We start from the raw sequence: 26,671 nt of genomic DNA, 5'->3' as shown, positions 1-26,671 counted from the left end.
GCCCGGGCGGCCCTCGCCGAGGGGCTGCGGAGAGGGCGGCGGGGGATGAATAGGGAGGACCCGGCGGGGCCTTTTTTTTGTGTGCCTGTGCAATTGGATGACAAAAAAATCTGGCGAGCGAGTTTGCAAGGCTCAGACTGCCCACTTCAAACGTCCTTCAAACAAAAGCTGGAGAGGGAAAGAAAGCCCCACCTGGTACCGCTGTTTGCTAAAATAATAATAAATAGATTTCGTTTAATAAATAATTACAAGAGATTGTAAAGTGGAGTGCTTTGGGAAGCATTAATCACGGGGCCGGGGGCAGACATCACCTGCTGGCGGACGGGACAGCGGCATTGTGACATCACCTTCCCCCGCCGCCTCCCGATAACTGCCCCGCGCCGCACAAAGCCGCCCGGTGTGTTTACCCACGGGGGCAGAACCGGCACAATATCACCGCGGACGTGATAAAAACCCGCGGGGGCTCCGCGCCGCGCTGCCGCTCGCACCTGGCCGGGCCCAGCGGCGCGGGGTGGCACCGAGCGGCCCTCGGCCGCGTTTACATTGCCCCATTTTATGCTCCTTTACAACAGGTTTACTGCAAGCCCTATCTCCCGTCCCTATTTGTCTTATTTTATTGAAAACATATGGTAACCAGCGCGGCCCCCGCCTGCCAGGCGCTGGAGACGTTTCGCAAGCCGCAGTCTCTCGGCCACTGTTTGAGCACCGGACGGGGAGGGGGGGGGACACGATGCTCGCCCCCCCGAGCCCCTCGGGGCCCTCAGCCGCCCCCACCCCACGCGGCTCGGCCCCGCGTCCCCTGCCCGGGCTCCCTCCGATCCTCTCGTCCCCCCGGAGCCCAGCGCTGCGCTTTGTCGCTCTGCGGAGGCGCCCGACAGATGCGCGCGGCCCCGGCCCGGTGCGGGCGCGCACGGAGCGCAGATGCCAGGCGCGGGGTGCGCAGATGCCGCTTTGTGAGCGACCGCTGCGAACAATATTTCTCCTTTCCTCCCCCCACGGCGGGGAGAGGAGAAGGGGCGAGGAAGGAAAAAAGAATTAAAGAGAAAAAATAGCAGAAAGAGAGAGAAGCGGCCGTGGGAGTGCGTCCCGCCCCGCCGGGCGCACGGAGACCGCGCAGCGCTCGGCACTTGCGGGGAGGGGGCGAGCCGCCGCCGCGGGAGGGTCCCCGGGGCGCCCCCCGCCCCATTCGCCACCCGGACCCCGCGAGGCACAGCCAGCGGCTGTGCTGAGGCTGTGTCCGAGGAGAAGGGCTGTAGCGAGCAGGGAAACGAAACGGCCCCGGGGCGGAAAGAGAGGCAGCGGGTGCCGAGCACAGAGCGCTCAGCGTTAGGCGGTAGTTGTGGTGCACACAGCTGGGTGCCGTGAAACTGTTCTGCTGAGGCATTCCGCAGCGATGCAGGACGTGCACAGTGTGGAATTGCAGGGTCCTCGGCCACCAATTCCCACCAGCCCCAGTTCCTCGAGGTTTGCTCCCTTCGTGGAGAGCACTCAGTGGCCCCGCGGTGATTTACCATCACCGGGAGAGCTGCTCTCCCCCGGGCTCTCCGACTGTGTCTGAGCTCCACAAGCTCCTGAAGAGGTCTCTCAGGAGCCCCCGAGGCTGCACCCCGCACCCCGTGACAGCTCCATGGGGAGCAGCAACCTCTGCCACCAGCGAAGCAGTCTCAGGCTGCTGCTTCCAAGCACTCCCGGCTGCAGGGCAGATCCCAGCTCCTGCCCTGCGGGTGCGTGGCAGATTTACAACCGATGCAACCCGGGATGCACTCGGCAGCTGCCCATCAAGCACCGAAGAACTGAGCTATGCTTTGCTCTGCTTTGGAGCCTCCCCCGGTCACACTTTAGGATGCCCGTGCGATGCCAAGCTGCTCCCCATCTTCCTCTTGTCCTTCCCACCCTGCTGCCCAGGCCAGGCCAGGACAAGGCTATACCCAGAGAAAAGGGAACCTGTTCTGCCCTGGGACAAAGTGTGCAGTGGATGCGGTGAGCCCAGGAGTGTCTTGTGCAGGAGATGCCCATCCCCAGTCCAGCTGTGCTGGGTCAGCAGGGTGCACAGGGATGGAGAGCACAGCAAGGGGAAGGGGCAGCTCTGGAGAGAAGACGTTGTGTATTTTCAATAGAAAGGAATCTGGGTATTTTCAGCCAAAGCACTTTGCAATACGTAGCACATAACTGTACCACCACCCAGCCCTGAAAGAGAAGCTGCATTGAACGCGAAGCAGCCCTGGGTGCTGCAGTCGCAGCAAGTGACGCTCCAACCTCATGCCATAAGGCTGTGAAAGGCAGTGGTTTTGGCAAGGAACCTCGCAAACAGTCACTCCCCCAGACTTGCATTATTGGGGGGGAGGTGACCCCCAGTTGTAAGGGGCAACCGGTGGGTCCCTGCTGGCCATGCCTGGACTAGGGGCTGTGAAGACCAAGGCCTGGGTCCTGCAAACCTCTCCAGGACAGAGGCTGCCACCAGCAGCCCCGTGGCACCATCTGTTGAGCCCGTGCCATAGCTGAGCTAGGCCATCGTTGGGAAATATTGCAGGGAGTGCAGGTTCACCCCCTCCCGCTGGCTGGGGCTGCCACTGTGCCCCATGCTGGGCTTCAGTGCTCCTCAACCCACTGCTGGTCCTGGCCCCACGCTGGGAACCAGGGGGCTTGGGGCTGCCTTATACCCACACCCAGGGGTCCCATCGGTGCTTTTCAGGTGCTATGGACGTGCAGGGCAGCACTGCCTGGACTGGCGAAGCAGCAGGAGCAGCATGACCCCTGCAGACAGCTCCCAGCCACCTCCAGCTTTGGGTCCCCATCCCCAACACAGCCCCTGCGCCTGGTGCAGGGATGCCCCTCCCTCCTCTGACTCTCACAGCAATCCCCACCATTTTCCCAACATCATTTAAGTTTCTGGAGCAATCTTTCTTCTCTTTTTTTGTCCTCTTTTTTTTTTTTTTTTTTTTTTTTATTTAAGCAAACCATCTACCATATGTTCTCCCCTGAAAGGGGTAATTGTTAACAGATCATTAAAACACCGTGGCGAGTGCTCTGAGATTCCTTCCCTTGGTCTTACGCATTATCCCGTCTCTGTCACCCTTTCAATGCGGCTTTGAGGGCTCTGCTTTTCTAACTTCCTTCTCGGGGGAGAAAAAAAAAAATAAATGAAAGAGCCACTAAAGTGACCCTCTTCACAGCTCTCCTCCTTTCTTTTCAATGTCTTTTTCGACACCCAACAATAATCGGGGCCGATGTGCCGCGGGCTGGGGCTGAGGGCTGCATCCTGCCCCACTCGTGGGCACTGGGGTTCAGGGTCAGTGCGTGGTGTGGCATCAGTCTCGTCCTTCCCTTCTGCACAATGGGTCTGCGCATCCCCAGCCCTTTGTCCCCTTGAGGGCTGTGGGAAGCGTGGGCACAGGCAGTGGGGTTGGGTACCGCGTTCCCTGCTCAGTGTGTTTTCCCCCTTATCCCTTGGCTGCTCCCCCTGAGCAGCGCTGCGCTTGCATGGCTCAGCATGGCCTTGCACTGCTCCTCTGTGTTTCTGAGCAGCAGCACGAAGCCCTGGAACTTGTCCCTACCCACCTCCAGCACAGGAGCCTGGCACAAGCTGGAGAGAGCTGACACCTGTGTTGGGACAGATGGGGAGGAAAAGCCACTTGAGTTTAAAAAAAAAAAAAAAACAAAAAAACCCAGAAGCTCCAAAGCCCAGCGCACAAATTCTCCAATGGCCTCCAGTAGCTCTGTGCCAGTGCCTGCACGTAGCCCTGGATGCAGCGATGCCATGACGATGCCATCAGCGATGAGCCACGAAAACATCAGCACAACACATCGGCAGACGGCAGCAGCTCACTCTCTGCTCACTGTTTCCCAATTCTGCCGTGACGCACGAAGCATACGGCTGCCTCCTGCTGCTGGATGTGGGCACAGGGCCCCAGTGACACTCAGCCCCACTGAACACTCACATTCTCAGCAGCAATGCTCAGCCATTGCCATGCCCCCAGTCTCCAAAAGGTCTCAGGTCCCACAGCACCCATCCCACACGGCCCAGCTCTGCATCACCCCGCTCCCATCTCGCTGCAGAGCCACCCACACACCACCTCCCCATCCATGGCTGAGAGCTGCTCATGGAAGGGCACAAACAAAGCAGCCACCAGCACACACAGCACCAAAAGATGCACAGCAGAGAGATCTTGGGCAGCTGGGATCAAAAAAGAAAAAAAAGGTTTCTCGTGCCCTGTCAAACCCACACTGCTAGATGGGGGTTATTTGTCGTGGCCCCGCTAGTTTTCATCACACAGCAGCACAGAAGCAGCAACTCCAAAGAGCACTTGGGGGATGCAGCTCAGGGGTGAATGTCACTAAGCTCTATTCAGCAACCTCAGGAGGAAGGAAGTGCTGCTGGATCTGACCCACCTGAAGCAGAGAACCATTCCGTGCCAGTATCTATCCCATCAGGAAGGCAGAAGCTCTCTGAGAAGGGCCCAGTTGAGTGCCACGAGCATGGCCACAGTGGTTTCTCTTAGACCCAACCATCCCTGGGACCAGCAGAGCAGGGGACACGCTGAATGAGGCACGGGCAGTGGGCATCCAGTTCCTGCTGAGCACCCACTGAGCAGGGAGGAACCATAGCCCGGTGCTAAACTAAAGCCCTGCATGGCCTGTTCGGACCTGTGGCAGCCATTAATGAAACAGAACATGCTAACTTTTAACATCAGAAAGGCACAAGTAAACACCAGAGTGTGCTGTGGAGAAGACAAGAGGACACTGCTGACGGTGGGAAAGATGTCTGACCTCTAACAACCATCAGCCACGCTGTCAATAGCGAAGGATTGGGCCAAATATTTTCCAAGAGCCATGGCGATGTGGCACTGAGGGACGTGGCTCGGTGGGCAGGTGGGGGTGGGCTGGATGAGCCGAGACAGGTTTTCCAAGCTGAATGCTTTTGTAGCTGGAAAAGCATAGAACTTCCTCAGAAATCCTCGGCACAGGAAGGAGCCCTTGGTTTCTCAGCACTGAGTGCCCAAGTCATTTTGAAAAAAATATATACTTGTTTTATTTTGACACAAATCAAATTCAGAAACATTTCAACATACAGAATTCCCCCCCAAACCCCTCTAACACTTAATTTACTAATGAGGAAAAATACAGTACGTACAAGACTCAAACATCTCATAAACAGATACAAAAGCCAGACAGTAACAAACTGCATTAAAAGTCTATCAAGCATTACCTGATTAATCCAACTCTGGCATTTGCCCCATCATTAAAAGGCACAAAGGACCAAGCAATGAAGTGTTCAGTGTCACATCCATTACCATCAGTAAATTGATCAAGATTAGCATAAAAATGTCATTAAACACGTGTTTAATATTCACCTTTTAGATCAGCAAGAAATCTCTCCTCTCATTTGCAACCAGTAAGAAAACAAAGTTGAGAAGGGCACAGAGAGGCTGCCCAGGACACGGAGCCCAGGCCTCATCTCCCAGCATACAGCCGACAGCTTTAATTGCTGGCACGGTCGCTCTGCTTGCAGTGAGGCCCTAGGGTGCACAGAGGGTTGGAAGTCTTGCAGGTCCCTTCTATCCCAAGCCGTGCTGTGATTCCGTGACGCCAGCAGCACTCTGTTTTGGGGTCGGTGGGCAGCCCCCAGTGTTCTGCCTGGTTTTAGCCTCTCCAGAGGGAGGAGGGGGACAAGGAGGGAGGAAGGCAAGGTGGAACAGGGCACTCATGGTGATTCCACAGCGGTGTAGGCACGGTGGTTACCTGGTCCACTTCCCAAAGAGCTAGGAGCAACCTGAGCATGGGGCCCAGGGGCAGCGGAAATGTTAGAAATATTAAGACCACAGGGCAAAGAAGAGACTCTGGTTTTGGTATTCTGCTTTAAGAAAAATACCAAAGAAGAGTTAGAGTTGATCAGTCACACCCAGTGTCTGTAACGGCCACAGAAGCACAAACCAGCAGGCAGGCTGATGGGCTCTGGAGGTTCCTGCTATCAGCCCGGGTAGCACATGCAGCAGCCTGGGCTGGCAAACTCGGGATCAGGGCGCCGCCGCATCTCCCCAAACAGGCTCTCGCCGAGCTTGTGCTCAGCTATGATGTCTTCCACCCGCGTGATGTACAGCAAGGACAGCAGCACCCCCAGGAACTGCAAAACAAGGGCACCATGTGCTGCTGGTTGCACCACACAGCACTGCTTGCACAAACCACATACACAGTGCCAGGTAGATGGGCATACATGCACATAGCATACGTGCTGACAGCACAGAATTGTGGAGTATTCCAAACTGGAAAGGACCCATAAGGATCACAGAGCACAACCCCAAGCTCCCATCCCAGTTAACCACAGCAAGAAGTGGGATATCTCATACTGAAATTTCTGACAGTGATTTTGCATACAGCAGGAAATATAACATCCTGGGAGTTGGAACTGGATGATTCTTGATGTCCCTTCCATCTCAACCCATTCTATAAGAAATGAACAGTGCTTGTGAACAGCTGACACGGCAAAAGATTTCCCACAACACGAAGCAGCAGTCCCCGTGGAGTCATGGGCCCCTTACCTGGGGGAGCAGGATGCCCAGCAGAATGCCAGCCATGATGCTGTAGTTGTCCAAAAACCAAATGAGCACTGCATTGGTGCACCCGCGGACATAGATGACGTCTTGGATGCTCAAGCGCTGCAAAGCAACAGAGCAGACATTCAGCCATGGGGCAGCTGCACTGCGCTATGACACAGTGGTCAGTTCCTTGACTGTTCCACACCTGAGCAAGTTATTAAAAAACAAAAAAAGCCACCTTCTTTTAAGCTGCTAAACCCAAAAGAAATGCATCTCATCCTAATTGCAGACCACGCGGGAAGGACAGAAGAGCCTCTGCCGCTTTCATCTGCGCTTCCAAGTTTTAAGTGCAGCAGTGGAAAAATATGAATTGCAGACAAAGAGCTTTGCAATAGCCTACAAAATGGTCTGCAACCAATGCAGAGGCTGCGTGCCACCCTGAGAGGTGAGCACAACACAGCACAGCAGGCCCAATACTCTTCCAGGAAAGAGCTCTTTCCAAGTATTTCATATCCTGGTGGTGGGTATTTCATTTTGATGTCCTAAATTGGCCGTACAGAAACTGACTGTAGTCACACCACTACTTAGAATATTGATGTGTCCTTCTTTGCTGTGCAATTACTGTAAGTGGGAGGTTATTTCTGGAAAGAAATGCTTCACATGAGTGTCAAACAAGGAATCATGGAAGATATGCAATCAAATAAAATCAGCTTAATGGCTGCTTTAACTCTTCAGTAGATTCAAGCATGCAGAAGAAGACCTTTTATTACTGACAAGGATGAGCTCACAAAACCAGAACCTTTTAACATCACAGGGTGGGTGCTAGTTACTTTACCTCTTTGTCAATGGTCTTGTATCCACACATGGTGTTGATAATGTCCGTCTGAAAAGAAAACGAGAAATAAAACGTAGAGCAAAGCAGAAACTCGGAGGTGCCACCACCCTAGGTGATGGGCTGAGAAGCAGCACGGTGTGGCTGTCCCCCAGTTCACAACACAGCCGGGAAGCAAGGATGGACAGCCTGCAGCAGTGATACCTGTGTCCAACTCAGCCTCGGGGAAAACAGAATGGTGATTACAGCAGGGAGAGCCAAGAGCTTCTCCCAGGACTCCCAGGGTCAGACCTCCATGAGGCAGCTGACCCCTAATCCATCCAGCAAGGAGAGCGGTGCCAGAAACCAAAGCTGGAGATGACAGACCTCTAAGCTGCGGCTGTTACTATACAACAGCCAGTTTTAATTTTAAGGCTTTAATAGCTTAACTTGTCACATCAAGAAAGCTGGGGATTAAGGCCATCATCCCATCACGACGACAACTTTCAACTTGGAAATACCTGAAACCCAAATAACGTCCAATACTACAAACGCTTACATGAACACATTGAACACATTACAAATCCAAAGCCCGAGTGTTTGCGTTCACGGAGGATTACCAAAACACTTTCTGCAGCCATTTAATGCTTTGCTTGAGTTGTGAAGCCCAACTGGCCTGACAAGGCTTATAGGAAAGTACTGCCCTCGACTTACAAACCAACTCATGTAAAGCCCACCAGCATCAAATGAAGCAATGCACAAAGCCAGTGACAGAAAAATGAGAAGAAGCGAATGAGGAATATAAAGCAGAGCAAACTCTACCTTGCTGATATACAGCCTACCATGGGGGAAGACGTAGAACTGACATTTCTAAGTGCTGGTGGCCAGGGTCACATCTTTTAAGCACCCCAAAAGCCAGGCTCTCCCTTGACCATGCAACAGGCAGGCAAACCAGGTTTGGGGCATTCCTTAAGAAGTTCTCCCAGCCTGTTCTGAAGGCACAAAGGGGAGGTCCCTGCTGCAGTACTGGGGCACAGTTGTGAGGAGACCGCCACTCTCACAGCACTTGAGCCTGACATAAACACACGGCCACCAGCAAAATACTGGACACCAGAGAACTTCTTGACATCATCGCTGAATTTTAAACACAACATTCGCTAACAAGACATCATGGCACAAGAAACCCCGTTCAATGGAGACAAATGCATTTGAAACAGAAGTTTGCAAGCATCCGGGGATGCATTGCTGTCTTGGCTACACTTGTGTAAGTCTTTAATAAATACTTTGACTGGACAATATTTCCTTCAGATTGCCCCAACAGCAGCACGACCAGGGCCTGGCTCATCCTGCACAAGGCTTTTAAAACAGATCCAAAGCCGACCCTCCCACATGAACAGGAGTTTTCCATGACTAGAGAGTCAATGAGTAATTGCAAACCATATCTGTGGCTTCCCAAGGACAGAAACCAGCCTGTATTTGGAAGCATTTGTCAGACAGCCAGGATTCATGCATCTCCCGATGTTTCCACAGGCAGCAGGCTGTACAGCCGCGCCGCTAACATTGCCCTGCCCAATGCACAGCCCTGCAACAGCAGCACAGCTCCCAGCCCTGATGCTTTGCAGCATCTTGCTGAGCACTCCACCCTTAAATAAGGGGGTATCTGTCATCCGAGGGGCTTCTCCACAACTCTCAATTAACTTCATTGAGTTAACAAACCACGTGCTACATCTCCTCTGCAAGAAACCCCATCCCTCCTTCCCCAGTTGTCAGTGAAACACGGGGAAACTAAACTCCTTGCATTCCTCAGAGAAGTCCTTGGTTTTAATACTTTCCTGACTTTGGGTTGCTCTTGAAATACACAGTCTATCCCATTATGTGTCTCTTGGCATCTGGCATTATCTCTGCTCCCCACAGATGCAGGAAGAGCCCATTTGTCACAGACAAAACCCAAATACTCGCTTGGTTACAGAATCTATCAATGCAAACACTGCGTAAAATAAGGAACACGCACCAAACACAGGACCTAACAATTCTAAAGGAAATGTCTGTGTAGCACCAACAGCCACTGCTTGTTACAGCACTTCCCTTCACAGCGCTGCTGCATTTCTACACGCATGAACTAAGCTTTTAAAATAAGGCTTCGATTGAGGAAGGCGAGACTCAGCAAAACAAGCACTCCATTGAATTAGCACTGAACAGCCAGACTGCTCTCTCCGAGCCACCTCTGCCTCTCTGCATCATCAACTGAGGGCAAAAGCTCGGGCTCTCTTGCCAGCTTCATGCAGTTGTGGATCAGCATACATCACTTTCAGATACACGACTTCTCAAACACCTCGGGCTTAAAACATAGCTGTTTAACTTTGGTTTCTGACAGTAAATCTCAGCTCAGCACAGACCTAAACACACTTCTTCTGACACACAAGAATGTGTAAGCATAAGCAATAGACACCTTCATACTATACACACTTCCCAGCAATATCCAGCTGGATTACTGAGATTACCTACTGCGTTTCTCTTCCCTTTTTTAATCAAACACCCAAGCCCGACAAGGAAAGGGCAGCGCCTAGCAGGCACCAGCGGGCTATCCATCACAGCTCTCTGTTGGAAGGGCTTCAGGAAATAAGCCTCAAGGTGCTGACACCAGTGGCAGGGCTGGCACCGAGTGGGCATCAGTGACATCACTCCTCACTGCTCACCACTGACCCCAGGGATGTGAGCACAGCGAGGTAGTGGGTGCCATGTTTCAACAGTGGTGGTACTGGCTCACCTCCACCAGCACAGCAATAGGACGAGAGGTGACAGCCTCAGGTTGTGCCAGGGGAGTGTCAGGTTGGGCATTAGGAAACATTTATCCTCCAAAAGAGCGGTGATACATGAACACAGGCTGCCCAGGGAGGTGGAGGAATCACTGAACCTGGAGGTGTTGCAGAGCCACAGAGATGTGGCACTGAGAGACATGGGCAGTGAGGGTGGATCAGAGAGAAGGCTTTTCCAAGTTCCATGCTTTCTATGACTGAGTGGTGAGAGGTTGATGGTTGGACTTGATGATCTTGGAGGCCTTTTCCGACCCTAATGATTCTATGATTTCTCCATCTGTGATGACAGAGGGTGGCTCAGCTGATGAGACAGTGGGCTCACCTTGTTCCGCACACAGCACGTGTAAGGCACGCCGCAGGCCAGCGGTCCCGGAGCAGCACAGCTGTGGTACACGTTCTTCGACCAATCCGTATAGTCTTCCCCACCGCAACACTTAAACTGCAAACACGACACAGAAATCAAAGGCAAACGGCAGATCGTTAGAGAAACTCTTCTAACAACCAGAGAGAAAAGTAGAACAAAGAAGTTTTAAGGGCACTGAGGGATAGGGCAGCTTCCCAGGAAGAGATATGTATAAGCAAAGTATGGTTATATACACACACAAAATACGTAAGAAAAGGGAAAAAAAGAATTTGTGATTAGATGGAGCGACAAATATTTACACCTTCTGAATGCTTTCAAAATCAGCCAAGCAAAATGATCAGTGCAAAATGAGGAAGAAAAGCCTCTTTGATCATAAGTAGAAAACCTGTTTAATAATATATCTTATATGAAGTCATATCCAACGTGTCAAGGATCAACAACAGAATGCTTCCACGCTCAGGACAAATGCAAAGGGCAGAAAGATATTCAAAATATCTGAGAGTGGCACAGCCAAGCCAGCATAGCTCGGCATGGGCTATCAATTCAACTGACAATATTTCTAAATGCGTCTAAAAGAAAACAGCATTGAAATATTTTGATGGGTTTTTTTATGCCTTATATCAGGTGTAATTTAGTTAGTAGAACTGAGATCTGGCAAAAATAAAATAAAATACTGTACGTTTACACTCGCTTAATACAAATACTCACTCTGTGTTTTAAAGGAAGGGAAAAGCAGTGGTTTACTTAATCGCTACCATTTATCTCACCGCACATATACAAAATCTTGGGCAGCGCATGGAAACTTTAAAGCATTATGAAGTATTATGACAAAACTTCCTCGGGATGGTTTGGTTTTGACAGACTTTCCGTGCTTACTCTGTTTTTCAAAGCAGGCTGCCCTTTCCATAGCGACGTCATAAAACATCTATCGCATTTACTAAGTAACCTTTTTAGTATTTTTATTTGGCTCTGCAAGCACATTTCGGAACGTTTTCTGCTTTTCCTGTCATCCCTGAACTGCATAGCAGTGCTCTTCCCTAAGCCAAGAAACATTTCAACACAGCAGCGTTGAAAAAATAGGGCTGTGAGTCAACTGCACGTGCCATTAAGTAATGCTCAGCTGTGCTCACTGCAATTTCTGAATTTTAATTGCAGGTGTATACGCTTCCACGGGGATTTCATTTGAATAACCACCCTATTAAAGGGCTTGCTATGTGCCCTTGAGTGAAAACACAACCAATTGGGTTCAAACAGCGCCACTGCCACCTCTCTTCTCCATTTCCAACGCTTCTGATGGTTAACTGTTGGCCTTGGATGTCTTGGACCAGCCAACAGAAACACAAAGAAGAACCTGGGTGAAACTGAAGCTGAGTTTGTCCAAACTTGGCTATGGGCCCATAGAAGCTCAAATGTTTGAGGGCCAATTGAGAATCCGATTACCACATTCCTGGATCACTGAGGACCCACCACATCTTGGCATTGCTTAGGACTGAGCTAGTCTTCAAATAAGAAAACAAACAAACAAACCCGCTTTTGAACAGAATCCATGATGTTCTTGAAGTCTAAATCATCGTAGTAATTCTCAATTCCTCTTCTAATATTATCGTTCAGAAACTTTATCGTCTAGAAGGCAAAAGTAAAAAGACTCACTGGTTACAAATGCCAAAAGTTAAAAAAAAAAAGTCAAAGTTGTCAGGCTCAGAGCTCCTGATGGAGCTGTAGGCGTCCCTGTTCATGGCAGGAGAGCTGGACCAGATGGCCTTTAGAGGTCCCTTCCAACTCTAAGGACTCTGTGATTCTGTAAGTGCTAGGTATGGGTGATGAGCACAAAAGGACAGCCTTTTTTCTATTTATGTTCTTAAAACAAGGATGGTTATCACATCAGCAATTAGAAATGTCACCTCTATTTATCACACCCCAAGTCTTGACACTTGCCCTTGGGATGCTGGGACACACTGTGCTCTTCAAGAGTATCAAATGTATGTGAGCAATAAGGACAAGCAAGATCCCATGACAACCAGTTGTCCCACATCCCCAGTGCACCCTGGGCAAATTGGCAGGATGGACATGTGCCTGCATATACAGGCAATGCTCTCTTTGTAAATACACACCGCTGAAGGGTATTTCTTGCAATAAACACAGTTCAAAGAAAAGAAATAGAATGCCCCAGATCTGAGAAGGAAATAGGGAAATAAACAGGGGGAAAAAAAGCAATAGGAGATGTACAACAATCAGCATTTACACTCTTAGTCTGCACTTCTATTAAACACTTCCTTCTCCTCCCCATGCTCACCCCAACGCATCCATTCATCTCGCAGCGCAAACATTAAGCCCTGGCCCTGGGCACCGCCGCCAACGAGCGCATCGGGGAACTGCTTAGCCCACACAAAACTGACAATGTGCTTTCTATGTACCAAAGCCAATCGCAATTCCTCCTCACCCTCTCAGCAAATACCACTTGGTGTTTACTTCATGTTCTGCCCCGTGATGTCCCCTCCTACACTGCAGTCCTCCCACCATGGCTCCTGAGAGCACCACGCGCAAGGCCAAGGTGAGCCATGGGAAGTGCATTCTTACTATTAAACTCAAAGAAATAATCTATTTTTTTTCCATTTGGAAAAATATATATTAGGCTGTTTTTTTTTTTATGAAGGTACGGTAAGCTTGCAAATGTTGATGTCTCCTATAGAACTGATCTCTTTTGCTTATGGATGTGGGCAGGGAAGTGATGCCACTCAGGTCAAGCTGTTGGTTGGTAAACAGTAACTTGGTCTCCAAATGCAAATCTGAACCAGCAACCTGAGAGACAGAAGGAAAAGAAGAACGCGCTCCGCAAGACATTAAGAGCTGAAAACCCGTTTTGCCTGTATCGAACCACACACAGATATTCTCCAAATTCTCCAAACTGGAGTTCATTTCCAGAACTGATGACCAGTTCCACCCTTCCCTAACCTGAACAGCCCTGAGGAGCCTGTCTTTGGCTTCAGGCTTCCTTCAGCTCCGCTGATGAACTGAACACCTTTCTTTGCTCAGCAGCACAGCCCTAACTCCATGCTCACAACCTCAGCTCACCTGGTTTCTGAAGATCAAGGCCACGACAGCACCGGCAAGCTCGATCATCAGGCACAGACCCAGAATGTACATGAACTGCAGAGAAACAACAGCAAGTGAGATCTTACAACAAATCAGAATTGCTCCTTCAATGACTGTGATTAAGTCTGTAACATCACCAATATACTTGGCTTTCTGAATACGAGATGTGTTTAAAGAAAAATAGATTTGGTGTTGTTCTCATAAAAACTGCTCATGTCACAGGCATGACTTCTTTCCTTGCTTTGATTTCTTTTTCCCCGGTCAGCCAATCTATTACTTTCTGCTTTGAATGGAAACAAAACTAAGAGGTGCATTTATCATGCCAAGATAATTTACCTACAAGAGCATCCTATTTCACAGCAAAGCACATTAATGCTCTGCTACATGCAGAATGTTATGCTTTTATGCTCCAAAGACAGCACCTACCCGCTAGCTTTCATTTCTTCGGTAAAGTGGTGCTTTAAGATAATCCAAGTCATTTTCTATCAGTTTGCCAGTGTTAAATCATAGCCAAGTTCTAGCCTTGGTACATTTCAGTGCATAGTTCTCAATTCATTTACATGGGTCTGTCTCGTCCCTTCATAACAGCAACATTCACCATGGAAGCTTCATAATGTCCACCACTCTCAGGGCAAACCCATGGCTGATTTCAGGAGGAGGCTTTTCCTGATCGGTATAATTTAGACACAGCCCGCTGGGTGGTAAAACCCAGATTCTGAGCTCATCTGTTTTGGATGGACAGGGTACACACAGCACCGCCTCAGGTGTCCCCTCTCTTCCATCAGCAACAAGTGCTTTAACCAAGTCAGATGTCTTCTGCTTTCACCCTGGACTTCTCCCTGCAGCTCCCCCCATGCTGCGCTGCTTTCAGCTCTGTGCCGCCCACACCAGCACTGGTGTCACAAGTTATTGGACAGACAGATATCTTTGCTGCTGCTAAATGTGGAATCAGACCGAGAAAGAGACCGAGAGACTCCCAGGCTCACCCCTGCAGCATGAACAGAAAGTGTGCTCTGCACCAGATAGGGAAACACAACCTTCAGGACGGGTTCTCAGCTGTTTGATGAGGAGAGCACAACACTTTTCAGCCAAGTTCCAGCAAATAGTTTCAAAATTCACGATGACCTCTTGCATTGGTCTATGCGACATCCCACCTCCTCCCCAAGCTGGGGGCAGCCGGGCGCCAACCAGCTCCATGCAGCATGACCGAGGCCAGTTCTTGCTCTCGTGGCTGCCTCTGGTTGAAACCAGAACTTCTTGGAGGAACCACCATGCCCAAAACTAACCCCTGAGCCTCGTGTTTCCTCAGTTCTGCAGCTGGCAGGCTGTGAGAACCCCCTGAGAAGCTGTGACCACACCTCAGGGGCTTCTGACTATGGGACAGCACTCCAAACATCATTCATCCCCCTGAACATGCCCGCGGTACAGGCAACAGGCACGAGTCACAGGGCTAGGCTGACCTCCCAGGGCAGCAGGGAATCAGCTACCATCACCTGGAATCTGCTCCTTTTGAATACACAACGTTTTTAGGTCGCTTTTTGTATTTTTTGACAGCAGCTTTCCTAAAAAAGCAGCCTGGCTCCCTCCATCCAAAACAGATGACCTCAGGATCCGGGTTTTACCACCCAACAGGACGCACAGGAGATGTTTCTGTAGCGCAGCTGCTCCCCAGCCTTCTGGAGCGTGGCCAGCTCCAGACTCCCATTTCCCATCAGCATCTCCATGCCCACAGAGCAGCAAACCACCTGCTACAAAGTCAGAGAGTGTAACGGAATATTTTTCAGCGTAGATCTAGAAAGGGCTAACTCCATGTGATGCTACAAAGCAATAAGCTCTAAATACTATGAGGAAGAAACAACCAAACAGCACTTACTGCTTGAAGAAGGCAGAGGTTGTCCCTCAAGGAAGCCAGCACGCCCACAAAAGACACAAAAAACATGATAATGCCCAGAAGGATTAAAATGATGGCTGGGGCTAGGAAGGCACTTTCCAGAGTCTTGTACTTCTGTCTTTCGACTTCTGCATAGATCCCAACAGCAAGAATAAGGCCTCCGATCACCTGGAACGAAAATAGAACGTGGAGATGATGCTCCTTTTCACTCCTGCTGTACCGGGCTCCCCAGCAAGGCCAGGTGGATCCGCATCCTGCTGCCACCTGGATAAACCCACTGAAGACAGAGCCTCAGAGCCATACAACAATGGTGGCACGTGAATTCTCTTCGTTTTAAAGCACAGCGCATCCTTAACGGCACACTGGGAAACACGGGCACCTTGAGGCTGCGGGACTGTACACACACCCCCAGGACAACCCGTACCCCGCTGACACCAGGGTGCAGCCGGCTCAGAGCATCACAGGACGGCTCAGGGTGGAGGGGACCTTCGAGACCATCCAGTTCCCACCCCGTGCCTCCAGCAGGGCTGCCAATGGCGACACCGGGCTGCAGCCCGGGAGTGGCAGCGGGAGCTGGGCACCACTCCTCTGCCCTCCTCTAAGGGCAACCAGAGGCAGCATCCCAGCCGTCACCACCCGCTGCGCTCCGGCACTCACACAAACCTTCCGCCCGTTCCCCAGGCGGCAGCCGCTCCGCACCGCACACCGCTGTGAGGATGTTCCCGTTCCTGCGAGCAGAGGGGGAACGCTGTCCTTCCGCAGACACCCGCCCGCTTACATCCCGCATCCAGCTGGCCCGCAGGAAAGCCAGCAGCCGGCCTCGGCTCGCTTCTCCCAGCAAACCCCGGGGGCTTCCTCTGGGGCTTTCCCATGGAGAAGAGGAGCGACTTCTCCGCACTACCCGCTCGGCCCCGCACGGGTAGCACTTCTTAAAGCGCTCGCTCCCGGGAGCGCCTCCCGGTCACGGCGCGGGGGTTGGCTCCGTACGGTTCCATAGGGCGACGGACACGGGCGGTGCCGCATGCAGGAGGCGGCTCAGGCGCGGCTGCAGGTGCCCGGGTCCCGCAGGGAGCCCCGCCCCGAGCAGCGCCGTGCGGCCGGAGGAACCCCGCAACCCCGGAGCCGCGATGAAGCGGGGCTCGAGAGCAGCCCAGCAGCCAGCCCTCCTTTCCCAAACACCGCAGCTAGGAAACGCGGGCAGGCTTCAACCCCGCGGCCGCGCAGGGACAAAGCAGCCCCCGCCCCGCCGCTGCCCCCGGCCGCTCGGCTCACCCAGAAGGCGGTGGAGTAGGTGATGAGGCTGAACTTGAGGCACAGGTAGGAGAGCCGCGCGCAGTACCGCGCCTGCTCCGCGTCCCCCGCCGCCATCCCACCGCCGCCTCCCGGCAGCACCTGCCGCTCCGCTCCTCTCCTCCCCGCTGCGCGCGGCACCGCCGCTTCCGCCCGCGGAGGGCGCGGGCTGCGGGGACGCGTCCCCTGACCGAGCGCGTCCCCGGCGCCGAGCGCGTCCCCGGAGCTGAGCGCCGCGGCTGCGCGCTGCCGGGAAAAGGCTCGGCCGGGAGAGGCGACGCCGTCACAGAGCCGCGGTGCGCTGCGGGAAGCGGCGGTACGGGCAGCGCGAAGCCGCTTGGCTAAGCGGCCGGACCGGCTGCCAGGTCCAGGCAGCGGCAGAGCAGCCCGGAACGTACAACACCAACAATGGAGAACAGTGCTTACAACTGGTCCTCATCTGAATTATCACCAATTTCAAATGGCTCTGGCACCTACCAGCTGCGCACATCGCTTGTAATGTAAATTCCTTGCCCCGTGGGCATCACTCACAGCTGGACGTCCCTCAGCATCGCCCCTGGTTAACGACTCGTGGCTTCGGTTGCCCTTTCCCCTTTCCCAACGCGTTCCCTTGTTTTCGTGCTCCAGTTTCAGCACAGGTAACCTCAGAGCAGGACGTGCTGGATGGGGACACTGCCTGATAGCAACGTCTGTTTGCCCACTGGTGTTGCTCTGGGGTTTCTATAAGGAAGCCATATGAAAATAGTTGAATAACCGTTTTTTGATAAATCCCAGACTTTGCCTAGACAACAAAACGACACCTTTCTGGACACAGCTAATAGAGGTTAGCAGTAAATGGCCTTCCTCTCAACACTGGGGCCAATGTGCAATGCAGCAAAAGCCTCCACCACCTCTCTGACTTTGTGTTATCGTTCCAAAAGAAAAAAACGTACCTTGTTCACACTCCTCGACCTTCTGGCCCCGCATCTTTTGTTTGCATCTCTCACCCTTTGCTCAGGCCTCTATCGCGCTGGTAGTAAAAGCAACAGTGACGGTAGCCAAACCCAACCCCTGCCTTAGGTCATCCCTTTCCCTGCTGCATCCCCAGAAACACTGCAGAAGCAGACTTTGCTCGTGTCCACAGGCAAGCGTGACTTCTCGAGGAACTTGGAGCTGCCTTTGCAAAAATCACTGCAGTTTGGAAGTGAGAAGGCCAAGAGAGCACGCTTCCAGCCGGCCGGGTGCCGGCTTCCAGCCGGCAGGTGCCAGGTGCCTTGTCACAGCACTGCCAGCCGGCGAGTAAGGGCGGTGGGTGGAAGTGAGTGCAAATCCCTGGTGACAGCATGACACACATGAAACACATCCTGCTTCCAGCAGAGCAGGCCTGAGCTGCTGCCAAACAGCCTTTGAAACCTCAGCCTCGCTGTGCTGCGTGTATTTATGTAGTTTGCTCCAGCGCTGACAGTGAGCAGAGCTGTGCTCACTCAGCCCGGGCTTCTCACATTTTTCTGCACCAGCTGAACATGGGGCATAATTTTCAGCAGCTGAAGGGGGATTTCTGGGGCTCCGGGTGGACTCTGGGTGCCAGCATCCCCCCAAAGCCGTACCAGAAGTCACTGCTCAGGTCTGACTGTGGCAGCAGGCATTGGCAATCCGTCATGCACCAACAGGACGTGCTGCTGCCATTTGCATAAGTTAAATCATACCCTATCTATTAAACATTGACGGCTGAGTCACGTTGCATTGCACAGTCGCCATTCAGTGAAACATATCAAAATGCTGATAGGCTGACAGATAGCTACAGAGGGCAGCTTGCTCAAATCTCGTTGAATATCATTTCCTTTTTGCTGTAGGAGCTCCCACAAAGGCCCTGGAAACACAGGGACTGCAGCAACGCAGCCATCCTTGACCTCAGCCTTCAAACGGTGACACAGCAGCACATCCATTTCAGAGATTATTCCCAAACAAACGGAGGGAGAAAAAGAGCTTTAAGCACCACTTTGCTGCGTTTCATTTGATGCCAGCTTGGTTGTTTAGCTTTTGCCTGCGAGACTCCACCTCCTTTCCGAGTCCCCTTAAACCACATACAGCATCTATCCCAGTGCAGCTCCTGCCCAGCACACCAGCAGAGAGCCGCGTCCCCGCGGTGCTGCGGAGCGGTCACGCGCCCGGTGCCTCTGAAAACTGCTGCCACGCAACGGAATTCCCATTGGATTGGAAGGATTTGTGGCTCAATACTTCTACCGATAATCTTCTTGGCCCTCCAAGTAATCTAAAGGAAGAGCTTGCCTGGCACCGACTTGGGAAGCATCCCTCTTCCTATTTTGTTCTTTTTTAAAGGAAAAAGGAGCGTGAGTGGGAAGGGTCGCTCTCTGGTTTCCACTCTCTGTGCGCAGGTTACAATGCCAGGCAGGGAGGAGGCCCTCGCTATCAATCATCTCCTGCTGGAGCTCCGCTGCCTCACTTGGAAAGCAAGAGGACAGGACACGAGACACCTCATTCCAATGTGTTTCTAACGGCTCTTGAAGCACCTGCATGAGGATTCATAACACCCGCACCAACTGCAAGAAAACACGCAGATGCCAGATGATTCTGTTTTGTGCTTAGCCGGAGGGAAAAGATGAGCGCGTTTCCCATTTCAAACACCAGCAACGTTTCGCAGGCCAACTACCTCGAGGATGATGACAACTGGACAGCGGTCACCCAGTTCACCCAGCCGGGATGGCAGATCGCCCTGTGGGCCATCACCTATTCCTTCATCGTTATCGCCTCCATCATCGGCAACATCACCGTCATCTGGATTATCCTCGCGCACAGGAGGATGAGGACTGCCACCAACTACTTCATCGTTAATTTGGCTCTTTCGGATTTGCTGATGTCCGCTTTCAATACCATCTTCAATTTTATCTACGCCAGCCACAACGTCTGGTATTTCGGTGAGGAATTCTGCAGGTTTCAGAACTGGTTCCCCATCACCGCAATGTTCGTGAGCATTTACTCCATGACGGCCGTGGCGGCGGAGAGGTAAGAGGCGTAGGGGGAAGATAAGGTCTGAAAAGCCTGCCCTGGGTTATAAACCATGATTGCAATACTTTGTGCAATTGGCCCCCACCTACCGTGTCAGGTGCCTTATCAGGAGAGCGGGGTGAGCGCTAGGCAAGCAGGCTATGGGGTGACAGGCTAGTCCTGGCATGAAAGTGTGCCCTTCTGGCTTATCTCCACCCTGAGTCTATAACAAGTGGAAGTGGCTGAAATTTTATTGTTCCCATCTTACTGACCGTAAAATGTTTCCCCGCCATCATGCTGACTCATTCTTTTCAAACCACGAGGAGCCATGACTGGGATGGAGCTGCAGCAATAGGAACGCACTGTGCGATGCTGAAAGCATTGCAAACCACAGTCCCGCGTGCGAGCCCAGTGCGCTGGCAAACCCCCAGCAACACTGGGAAGCGGGTCAGGAATGGTGGTCAGTTTCAGTGGTTCACAAGAATGACACATTCCAAGAGAGAAGGAAGTAATCGCGGTGATTTTGTTTGACTTCTGAGGTAATCGGCATTTTCATAATACTCTTTACATCTGCCAAGCCTCTTTACTTGGGCTTAACTTCAGGCACTCGCTGTGTTTACACCTCATTGGTAAGCAGCGTGACGCTGTTTTTTCTTTTTACTAGAAAGTGGTCAGAAGTCCATGGGAATTTCCTGCCCTGCAGGCAGTGGGTGAGGGCACAGAGGAGCTGAGCGCCCTTCGGGACTCTCTGCCCTCCTTCCTTCCATCCTTCCGCCCTCCCTCTGCTCCTTCCGCTGTCTGCCTGACTCTGGGAACCTTTCCGGCACAGGCCTTCCCCCAGGCGTCCAGAAATACTGCTGCTTCCTTACTGAGCCCTCCTGGTGACTCTGCAGTTCCCCTCTTATTTCCTGTTTCTTATCAAGCGTGCGTATCTGTCTGCAAAGAGCTCTCCCAGGGAGACGCATCCCCCTGGAGCCCCCTGGGAAGCCTTGCTCCGTGATTCATTGGGGTGAGTCCACCGCTCCCGCCCCGCTCAGGGCTCGGCTCACCCTACGCACCCAGCAGCAGGAAGCAGGAGATGGGTGCATCGCAGTGGATAAACAAACCAGCTGGCAAGAGAAGGCCTTGCCCCACATGCATGACGCCCTGAAACTGGCCCTGCAACTTGCCAAGTGCAGAGCAGCGGCCGCTGTAGTGGCTGGAAGAGTTGGTGCACAGGGATGAGTGATGTGTTGATCGCCCTGCAGATGAAAGCAAGGCTGTATTTAGATACAACAGCAGCTCCATCTGAAACTCCGATATTCTTTTGCTGTTCCTGGCTTGAAATCAAGGGCTATTGGTAACAGCTGTTTCATACATGCAGTCTGCCAAAGATCTTTGAAATAATCCCATTTCGGGCTGTCCCCACGTCTCCCCACTCTCATTCCTTAGGGATGTTTGATGGAATTACCTATACAGCCAAAATTTCCTGGGTCAGGTGGCAAGGGTCAGAAAAAAAACTTGGCATGTCCCCACAAACCATATTTAGCTATTCTCACTTACCCTTAAAATAGATCCTGACACGGTCTCCTGGAAACTCGCAGCTTCCATTTATTGTTATGAGAATTCACGTCCTCTTTGGCTCCATTGTTTAAGTTTAACAAAACACTGTCTTTCAAACCTGTTTATTGTAAGGAGGGGGGACAAGAAGCGATCAATCCATTCATCATCACTGTCTGCATGGACAGTTGCGACTGCAATTGCTCACATCCCACATCCTGGGATGTCCTGTGGATGGGGGGCAAAGGCAGATCTGCACAGCAAGAGGAGGGAGGAGACCACCCCGCAGCATGGTAACGCTTTGGGTTCCTGTAGCACGGGCTGCTGGTCAGGCTGCTCTAGCAGCATAGTAGCTGTACCTGGCACCCACTGGTCACTAGAGCTGCAGATCATGGAATTGGGAAACACTCTGTAGAATATTTGCCACGTGATGCTTTCCTGAGCAGGTTCGAGCATTGTGTAACACTGCCTTGATGAGCTAAGGAAATGCAAGGTGACACGAGCACTTTATAGCTAAAAAAGGCTCTGCTGCGTGCAGCTCTGGCTTATTGACTGTGCTGCCTGCACGGGCAACCACCCTCCGTCCTGCAGCAGTGCCGGCGGTGCTCCCTCCCAGCAGTTCAGCTAGCAGACAGCACAGGATCCACAGATTTCCGCCACAGGCAACTGGCATTTTCCACTCTATTTTGCCTTTGTAACAGCTGTGACAAAGACTACAGAAAGCACGACAAGAAATGCATAATTGATTATGTACTCATTACGATCCCATGCTTTCCTGCTCGGGAAACTTAAAACTGGGCAGAGAAGTAACCCAATAGTCAGATGTGGCGTGAAGGCCCTGAGCAGGTGTGAGGCGGAAGGGGCAGCACATCCCTTAAATCACGAGGGCTCCAGCATTGGCAGGCAGAGGTGGATGGCACAACAGTTTTCCACTGCTAAAAATCAGTGGGAAACATGCGGAGTGAAGGGTACTCAAGGCTCCAATCTGCTGTTTTCATGATACCAGGTGCCAAATGAGATTGATACAGCGGGAACCAGCATGTTTAGGTCTTTTGGGTTGAGGAAGGAGGAAAAGCAGCGTGTAACTCCAAACTAACACAAACAGTTCACAGCAACAAATTTTAGACCAAATGTACAAAGCATTTTAAGAAATAATTAAAAATAAAACTAGCAAAAAAAACCAAACCCGCAATTCAAAGTAAAGGGAATACTTGTGAAGGACCATGTGCAGACAGTATAGATGGTGCTTCCTCCTCACACCAGAAGGATCCATCCATCCATCCATATGGGACTAACATACCCTGCCTTAAGGCTTGCAGTCATCCCCTTCAGAAAGGACTTAGCTCTTGGAGCCTGCCAGAATAGCTCTGCAAATAAAGCCCACCATATTGTTGGGTGAGTTTTTACTCTTGTTGTATTTGTTGCACAGTTCACCAGTGCAACCATAAATGTATTACCCACTTTTCTTGCAGGTATGTGGCAATAATTCATCCCTTCAAGCCCAGGCTTTCTGCTGGAAACACCAGGGTCATCATTGGGATAATCTGGCTGGTGGCCTTTGGGCTCGCCTTCCCACAGTGCTTCTATGCTGAGATCATGATGGACAATGGGACGATGAAGTGCATTGTCGTCTGGCCAGATGACATTGGGTCAAAGCACCAGCTCACGTAAGAGAAAGGAGAACGCTCGCCATTTCTGCAAAAAGTTACCAAATTAATTTCACGTCTGAGCTGTTGGCTGCAGACAGTACCGGGGGAGAGGGCTGAGGGAGGGGGAGACTCTTGGGACCAGCATAGCAGGGGAAAATAGGTTTGTTGCAGCCCATCCAAGCTCAGTTTAAGTCAGCTGAGGGAGCAGCTGCCATGTGATCGTGTTCACAGTAAGGAGGGGCGATACGCCGTCCTGCCCTGCTTTGCAAAGTGGCTGTGGGAGCTAGGAACCCTGGACACCTCCTGAGGTTTTTTACTGCCGCTGTAACTGGTTGTCACACGACTGCGTGCCAAGATCCAGGAGCTCCGTGTAAGCCTGGCTGATCTGCAGCCTGTCCAGCACCATAAATCTCTGCATGCTCGCCAGCTTGCTGCCCTGCACTGCCTCAGACCTGCACGATGGGGAGGCAGAGCTACAGGAGGGCTGGGAGCTGCTCTGGGAAGGCAACAGAGCAACCATCCCAAGGAGCAAGCAACACCAAGTACCCTGATGCTGATCCCTGCAGTGCTCTGCAGAACAGCTGAGCCTGGTTCCTAACGCAATGAGGATCTACACAGTGTTGTCACGCAGAGAAAAAGCACGTGTACTCGGCCTTGTGTGGGCAGTGCCAGCAGCGTGTGCCAGGGCCCTCCTGCCTAATCCCAGTTTTCACACTGTTTATGTTAATTTGACAGCTGCTGTAATTGAGTGAGCAGGTTGTTCCCTCCCCATAAATGGTGCTTGCTTAAAATAATCAAACCCGAGCAGAGGAGCTGTGGGTAACAGGGAAAGCCAGGGCTCGCATGCAGTGGAGGGTGATGGCAGAACTTTCATCTGGTGCAGAAACAGAGTAGTGTGCTGGTGACAAATGCTGTTGACAATGTGTGTGCTCACAAACAAGAACAGCCACAATACACCACTCACCTTCTCCTGTAGCCCAGCAGAGGTCAACCGCCCCACCACAAGAGAGATGAGTCTTTGCTGGAGTCACCATCCCTGGAGGTGTTCCAGAGCCATGGGGATGTGGCACTGAGGGACGTGGGCAGTGGGCAGGTGGGGGTGGGCTGGATGAGCTGAGAAGGCCTTTCCAACCTCATGATTCCATGATTCTGTTCACAGAAGCCCTTGTTTGTAGGAAAAATTTCTTGATGATGCTTTGGCGCTGCAGTTGATGGGAGCCAGACAAGTTCTGGAGATCCCTCCAGGAGACATACTGATACGGAAATGTGCTTGTTTTTCTTTTTCAGGTATCACATTGCCGTGATCGTGTTGATTTATTTACTGCCTTTAATGGTGATGTTTGTTACATACAGCATTATAGGAATTACTCTGTGGAGCAGCACAGTTCCAGGCAACCACGTTAATCGACTCCGCTACAAACATCAAGTTAACGCCAAAAAAAAGGTTAGAAGTGAGACTCAAAAAAGGTCAGAAGTGAGACTCAAAAATGAGTACCTTCAGCACAGCAGCCCTTCTGGCTCCAGCTCTGGTTAGAGCTTGCTTGTGGGATTGGGCGCCAAAGGGTGATGGACTATTTTAGGCCAAGGGGTAAACGGCATCTCCCAGGGAGCATGGAAAAAGCAGTGCTCTCCACACCCCAGCTGGGCTCCAAGGAAGGCAGCTCACATCAGTGGCATCAGGCCGGGCTGCCCAGCAGTCCTGAGAGCAGAGATCCATGCCCAGTGAATCCACATGCCCTTCTGCCTCTCATTTCCATCACCAGGACGGGTTTCCTTGCCCAAACAGCCCACACACAGCACTTCAGAGGGGCAAAACAGACCCAGAGCAGCAGCAGAGCTTTGTATTTCCCAGCAAGCTCAGCCAATCAGACAGAGGCTCAGGAATAATGTGCACTTTCTGTTTCTTTTCCCCAGTTTGTGAAGACCATGGTAGTAGTCGTGATCATTTTTGCTGTCTGCTGGCTGCCCTACCACATATACTTCATCCTGGGGAGCTTCAAGGAAGACATCTACCAGCAGAAGTACATTCAGCAGGTTTATCTCACCATCTTTCTGCTTGCCATGAGCTCAACAATGTACAACCCCATCATCTACTGTTGTCTCAACCAAAGGTGAGTAGCATGCCTTAGTACAAGGAGGGAGGAATCTGCAATCCCCTCAGGGCATCTGCTGGCCCAGCACCAGGCTGATTTGGCTGCCAGCTCCCCCTGAGCCCCCAGCATGAGGCTCATGTCTGCACATCTCATGGTTCTGCACACCTCCAGCAGCATCACCCCAGTTTCACTGGGATGCCACCAACAAAATGCCCAACCCCAGAACAGTACCTTTTATTTCCATGGCAATTCAGGGGTAGAATCAAGATGCACGTTTGCTTTTTCTCTGTGCAATTGAAAAGATCTTGTCATTTATTTTCTTCTCTTACGTTTACAGGTTTCGCTCTGGCTTCAAATTAGCCTTCCGGTGGTGTCCATGCATAAAAGCAACTGAGAAAGACAAGCTTAAACTCACGGCCCCATCTCTCTATCAGTCAACCCGCAGGAAGTCAAGAAGATCAAGTTCCAACACAGAAACTCAATTCAATGAGAAAGAGAAGACCTCGTTTACTCTCGCCCAGCAAACACTTTGATTTCTTCCAAAAAGCCTGCCCTGAAACTGTGCTGAATTCCGGGGTTTTCAGGCCTGCCATTTCCTCTCCTACCAATTAGAAGTGAGAAACGGTTCCCTAAAGAGTTATCTTTGCATGGATTTCTATAAGCTTGTACCAAAACATGATGCAATTTTCCTGTTAAACTGTGCTCAGGTGACTCCTCCACCTTCACCTCCTTCATTGTGGAACCCAGGTGGGGACATGAGGCTCTCTGAAGAGCCACAGACAGGGCTGGTTGGGTGCCTGTGAGCTCCTGTCCCTGGGGAAGGTGCTCAGCAATAGCTGCTGAGGGCAGCTCCATTAGCCTCCATGCTGAGCAGCCAGGTTTGCAGCACAACTTGTTACTTACAGGGAGCCGAGAGCTACCTGGGTGTGACACATGGGTGTGCAACAGCCATGGCATCCCTGAGCTTTGTACTCTGAAGCTGGCTGTACCACAACCTCAGCAGTCCTGCCAGGTCCCCATCACAGACAGCCCCTTTGCTGTCCCCTTCTAGACTTACCCATTTTTGTTATCGCCATTCTTCTCTCCTCAGATACTAAAACAAAGGCTGAAATGTGTCATCTTCAAAGCCTGAGACACGTGCACATATGCAAAACAGGAGAAGCTGAAATACAAATGTGATATATAATGTAACACCGTATTTTATACCAGTTTGATAAGTAGATCCTTGCAGTCCCCTTCAACTTTCACCACAGGCTTGCATATAGCATCACAGAGCCATACCTTGGCGTGCAGGAAGATCCTACAATGTCAACAGGATCCAATTATTTCAAATATGGGGTCTAGAGGTTGCACGGACTCGTGCTGCAGGGAAGTGAAGATCACCTCCCCAGTGAGCTCACTGTTTTATCCACATAAGCCAGACCTCTCTCACATGCAGCAGTCGCTGAGGACTTCTATTCTCAAGGGCTAAGAAGCAGTTTGGAAACAGAAGTCCCACCAGGTCCTGCTGTTTCTCATGGAGTACATCACCTGTGGTCCACCACGGTAGGAAAAGTCACACAGTTAGAAACACACACTCCCTCCCTGCTTGCTATGAGCTGCATCCA

At 51.6% G+C, this 26,671-nt stretch overlaps 2 protein-coding genes across 6 annotated transcripts; one reads left to right on the top strand and one right to left on the bottom strand.

The window, feature by feature from the left end:
• On the bottom strand, nucleotides 5,326–16,980 carry TSPAN15 (tetraspanin 15). Its single transcript, XM_021397664.1, has 8 exons — nucleotides 16,781–16,980; nucleotides 15,491–15,676; nucleotides 13,597–13,671; nucleotides 12,052–12,147; nucleotides 10,483–10,599; nucleotides 7,369–7,416; nucleotides 6,537–6,653; nucleotides 5,326–6,121 (listed from the first exon to the last, which is right to left on the bottom strand). The coding sequence occupies exons 1-8, from the start codon at nucleotides 16,874–16,876 to the stop codon at nucleotides 5,969–5,971; spliced, it is 888 nt and encodes a 295-aa protein (XP_021253339.1). The 5' UTR covers nucleotides 16,877–16,980; the 3' UTR covers nucleotides 5,326–5,968.
• Nucleotides 16,173–25,761, top strand: TACR2 (tachykinin receptor 2). Of its 5 annotated transcripts, none has more exons than XM_021397662.1 (6): nucleotides 16,173–16,825; nucleotides 18,631–19,801; nucleotides 22,795–22,989; nucleotides 24,325–24,415; nucleotides 24,886–25,082; nucleotides 25,402–25,761. In XM_021397662.1, the coding sequence occupies exons 2-6, from the start codon at nucleotides 19,398–19,400 to the stop codon at nucleotides 25,595–25,597; spliced, it is 1,083 nt and encodes a 360-aa protein (XP_021253337.1). In that variant the 5' UTR covers nucleotides 16,173–16,825; nucleotides 18,631–19,397; the 3' UTR covers nucleotides 25,598–25,761. The 5 variants fall into 5 exon arrangements, with proteins under 5 accessions (XP_021253337.1, XP_021253334.1, XP_021253338.1 ...); XM_021397659.1 differs by having other exon boundaries at nucleotides 24,259–24,415; XM_021397661.1 differs by lacking the exon at nucleotides 16,173–16,825 and adding an exon at nucleotides 17,037–17,436 and having other exon boundaries at nucleotides 24,259–24,415.

The sequence above is a fragment of the Numida meleagris genome, chromosome 5 (genome assembly GCF_002078875.1).
Source record: "Numida meleagris isolate 19003 breed g44 Domestic line chromosome 5, NumMel1.0, whole genome shotgun sequence".
Taxonomy (NCBI): Eukaryota; Metazoa; Chordata; class Aves; order Galliformes; family Numididae; genus Numida; species Numida meleagris.
This window is presented reverse-complemented; position numbering and strand designations above follow the sequence as displayed.

What these genes read in the sequence shown, in the direction of transcription:
- TSPAN15 (XM_021397664.1), bottom strand. Translation starts at nt 16,876, where the DNA reads ATGGCGGCGGGGGACGCGGAGCAGGCGCGGTACTGCGCGCGGCTCTCC. An exon ending in CCTTGATCTTCAGAAACCAG is followed by an intron (nt 12,148 to 13,596) that starts GTGAGCTGAGGT and finishes TTTGCCTTCTAG; the next exon opens with ACGATAAAGTTTCTGAACGA. An exon ending in CGTGCTGTGTGCGGAACAAG is followed by an intron (nt 7,417 to 10,482) that starts GTGAGCCCACTG and finishes TTTTCTTTTCAG; the next exon opens with ACGGACATTATCAACACCAT.
- TACR2 (XM_021397659.1), top strand. Translation starts at nt 19,398, where the DNA reads ATGAGCGCGTTTCCCATTTCAAACACCAGCAACGTTTCGCAGGCCAAC. An exon ending in GGGTCAAAGCACCAGCTCAC is followed by an intron (nt 22,990 to 24,258) that starts GTAAGAGAAAGG and finishes TTTCTTTTTCAG; the next exon opens with GTATCACATTGCCGTGATCG. An exon ending in AAGTTAACGCCAAAAAAAAG is followed by an intron (nt 24,416 to 24,885) that starts GTTAGAAGTGAG and finishes TCTTTTCCCCAG; the next exon opens with TTTGTGAAGACCATGGTAGT.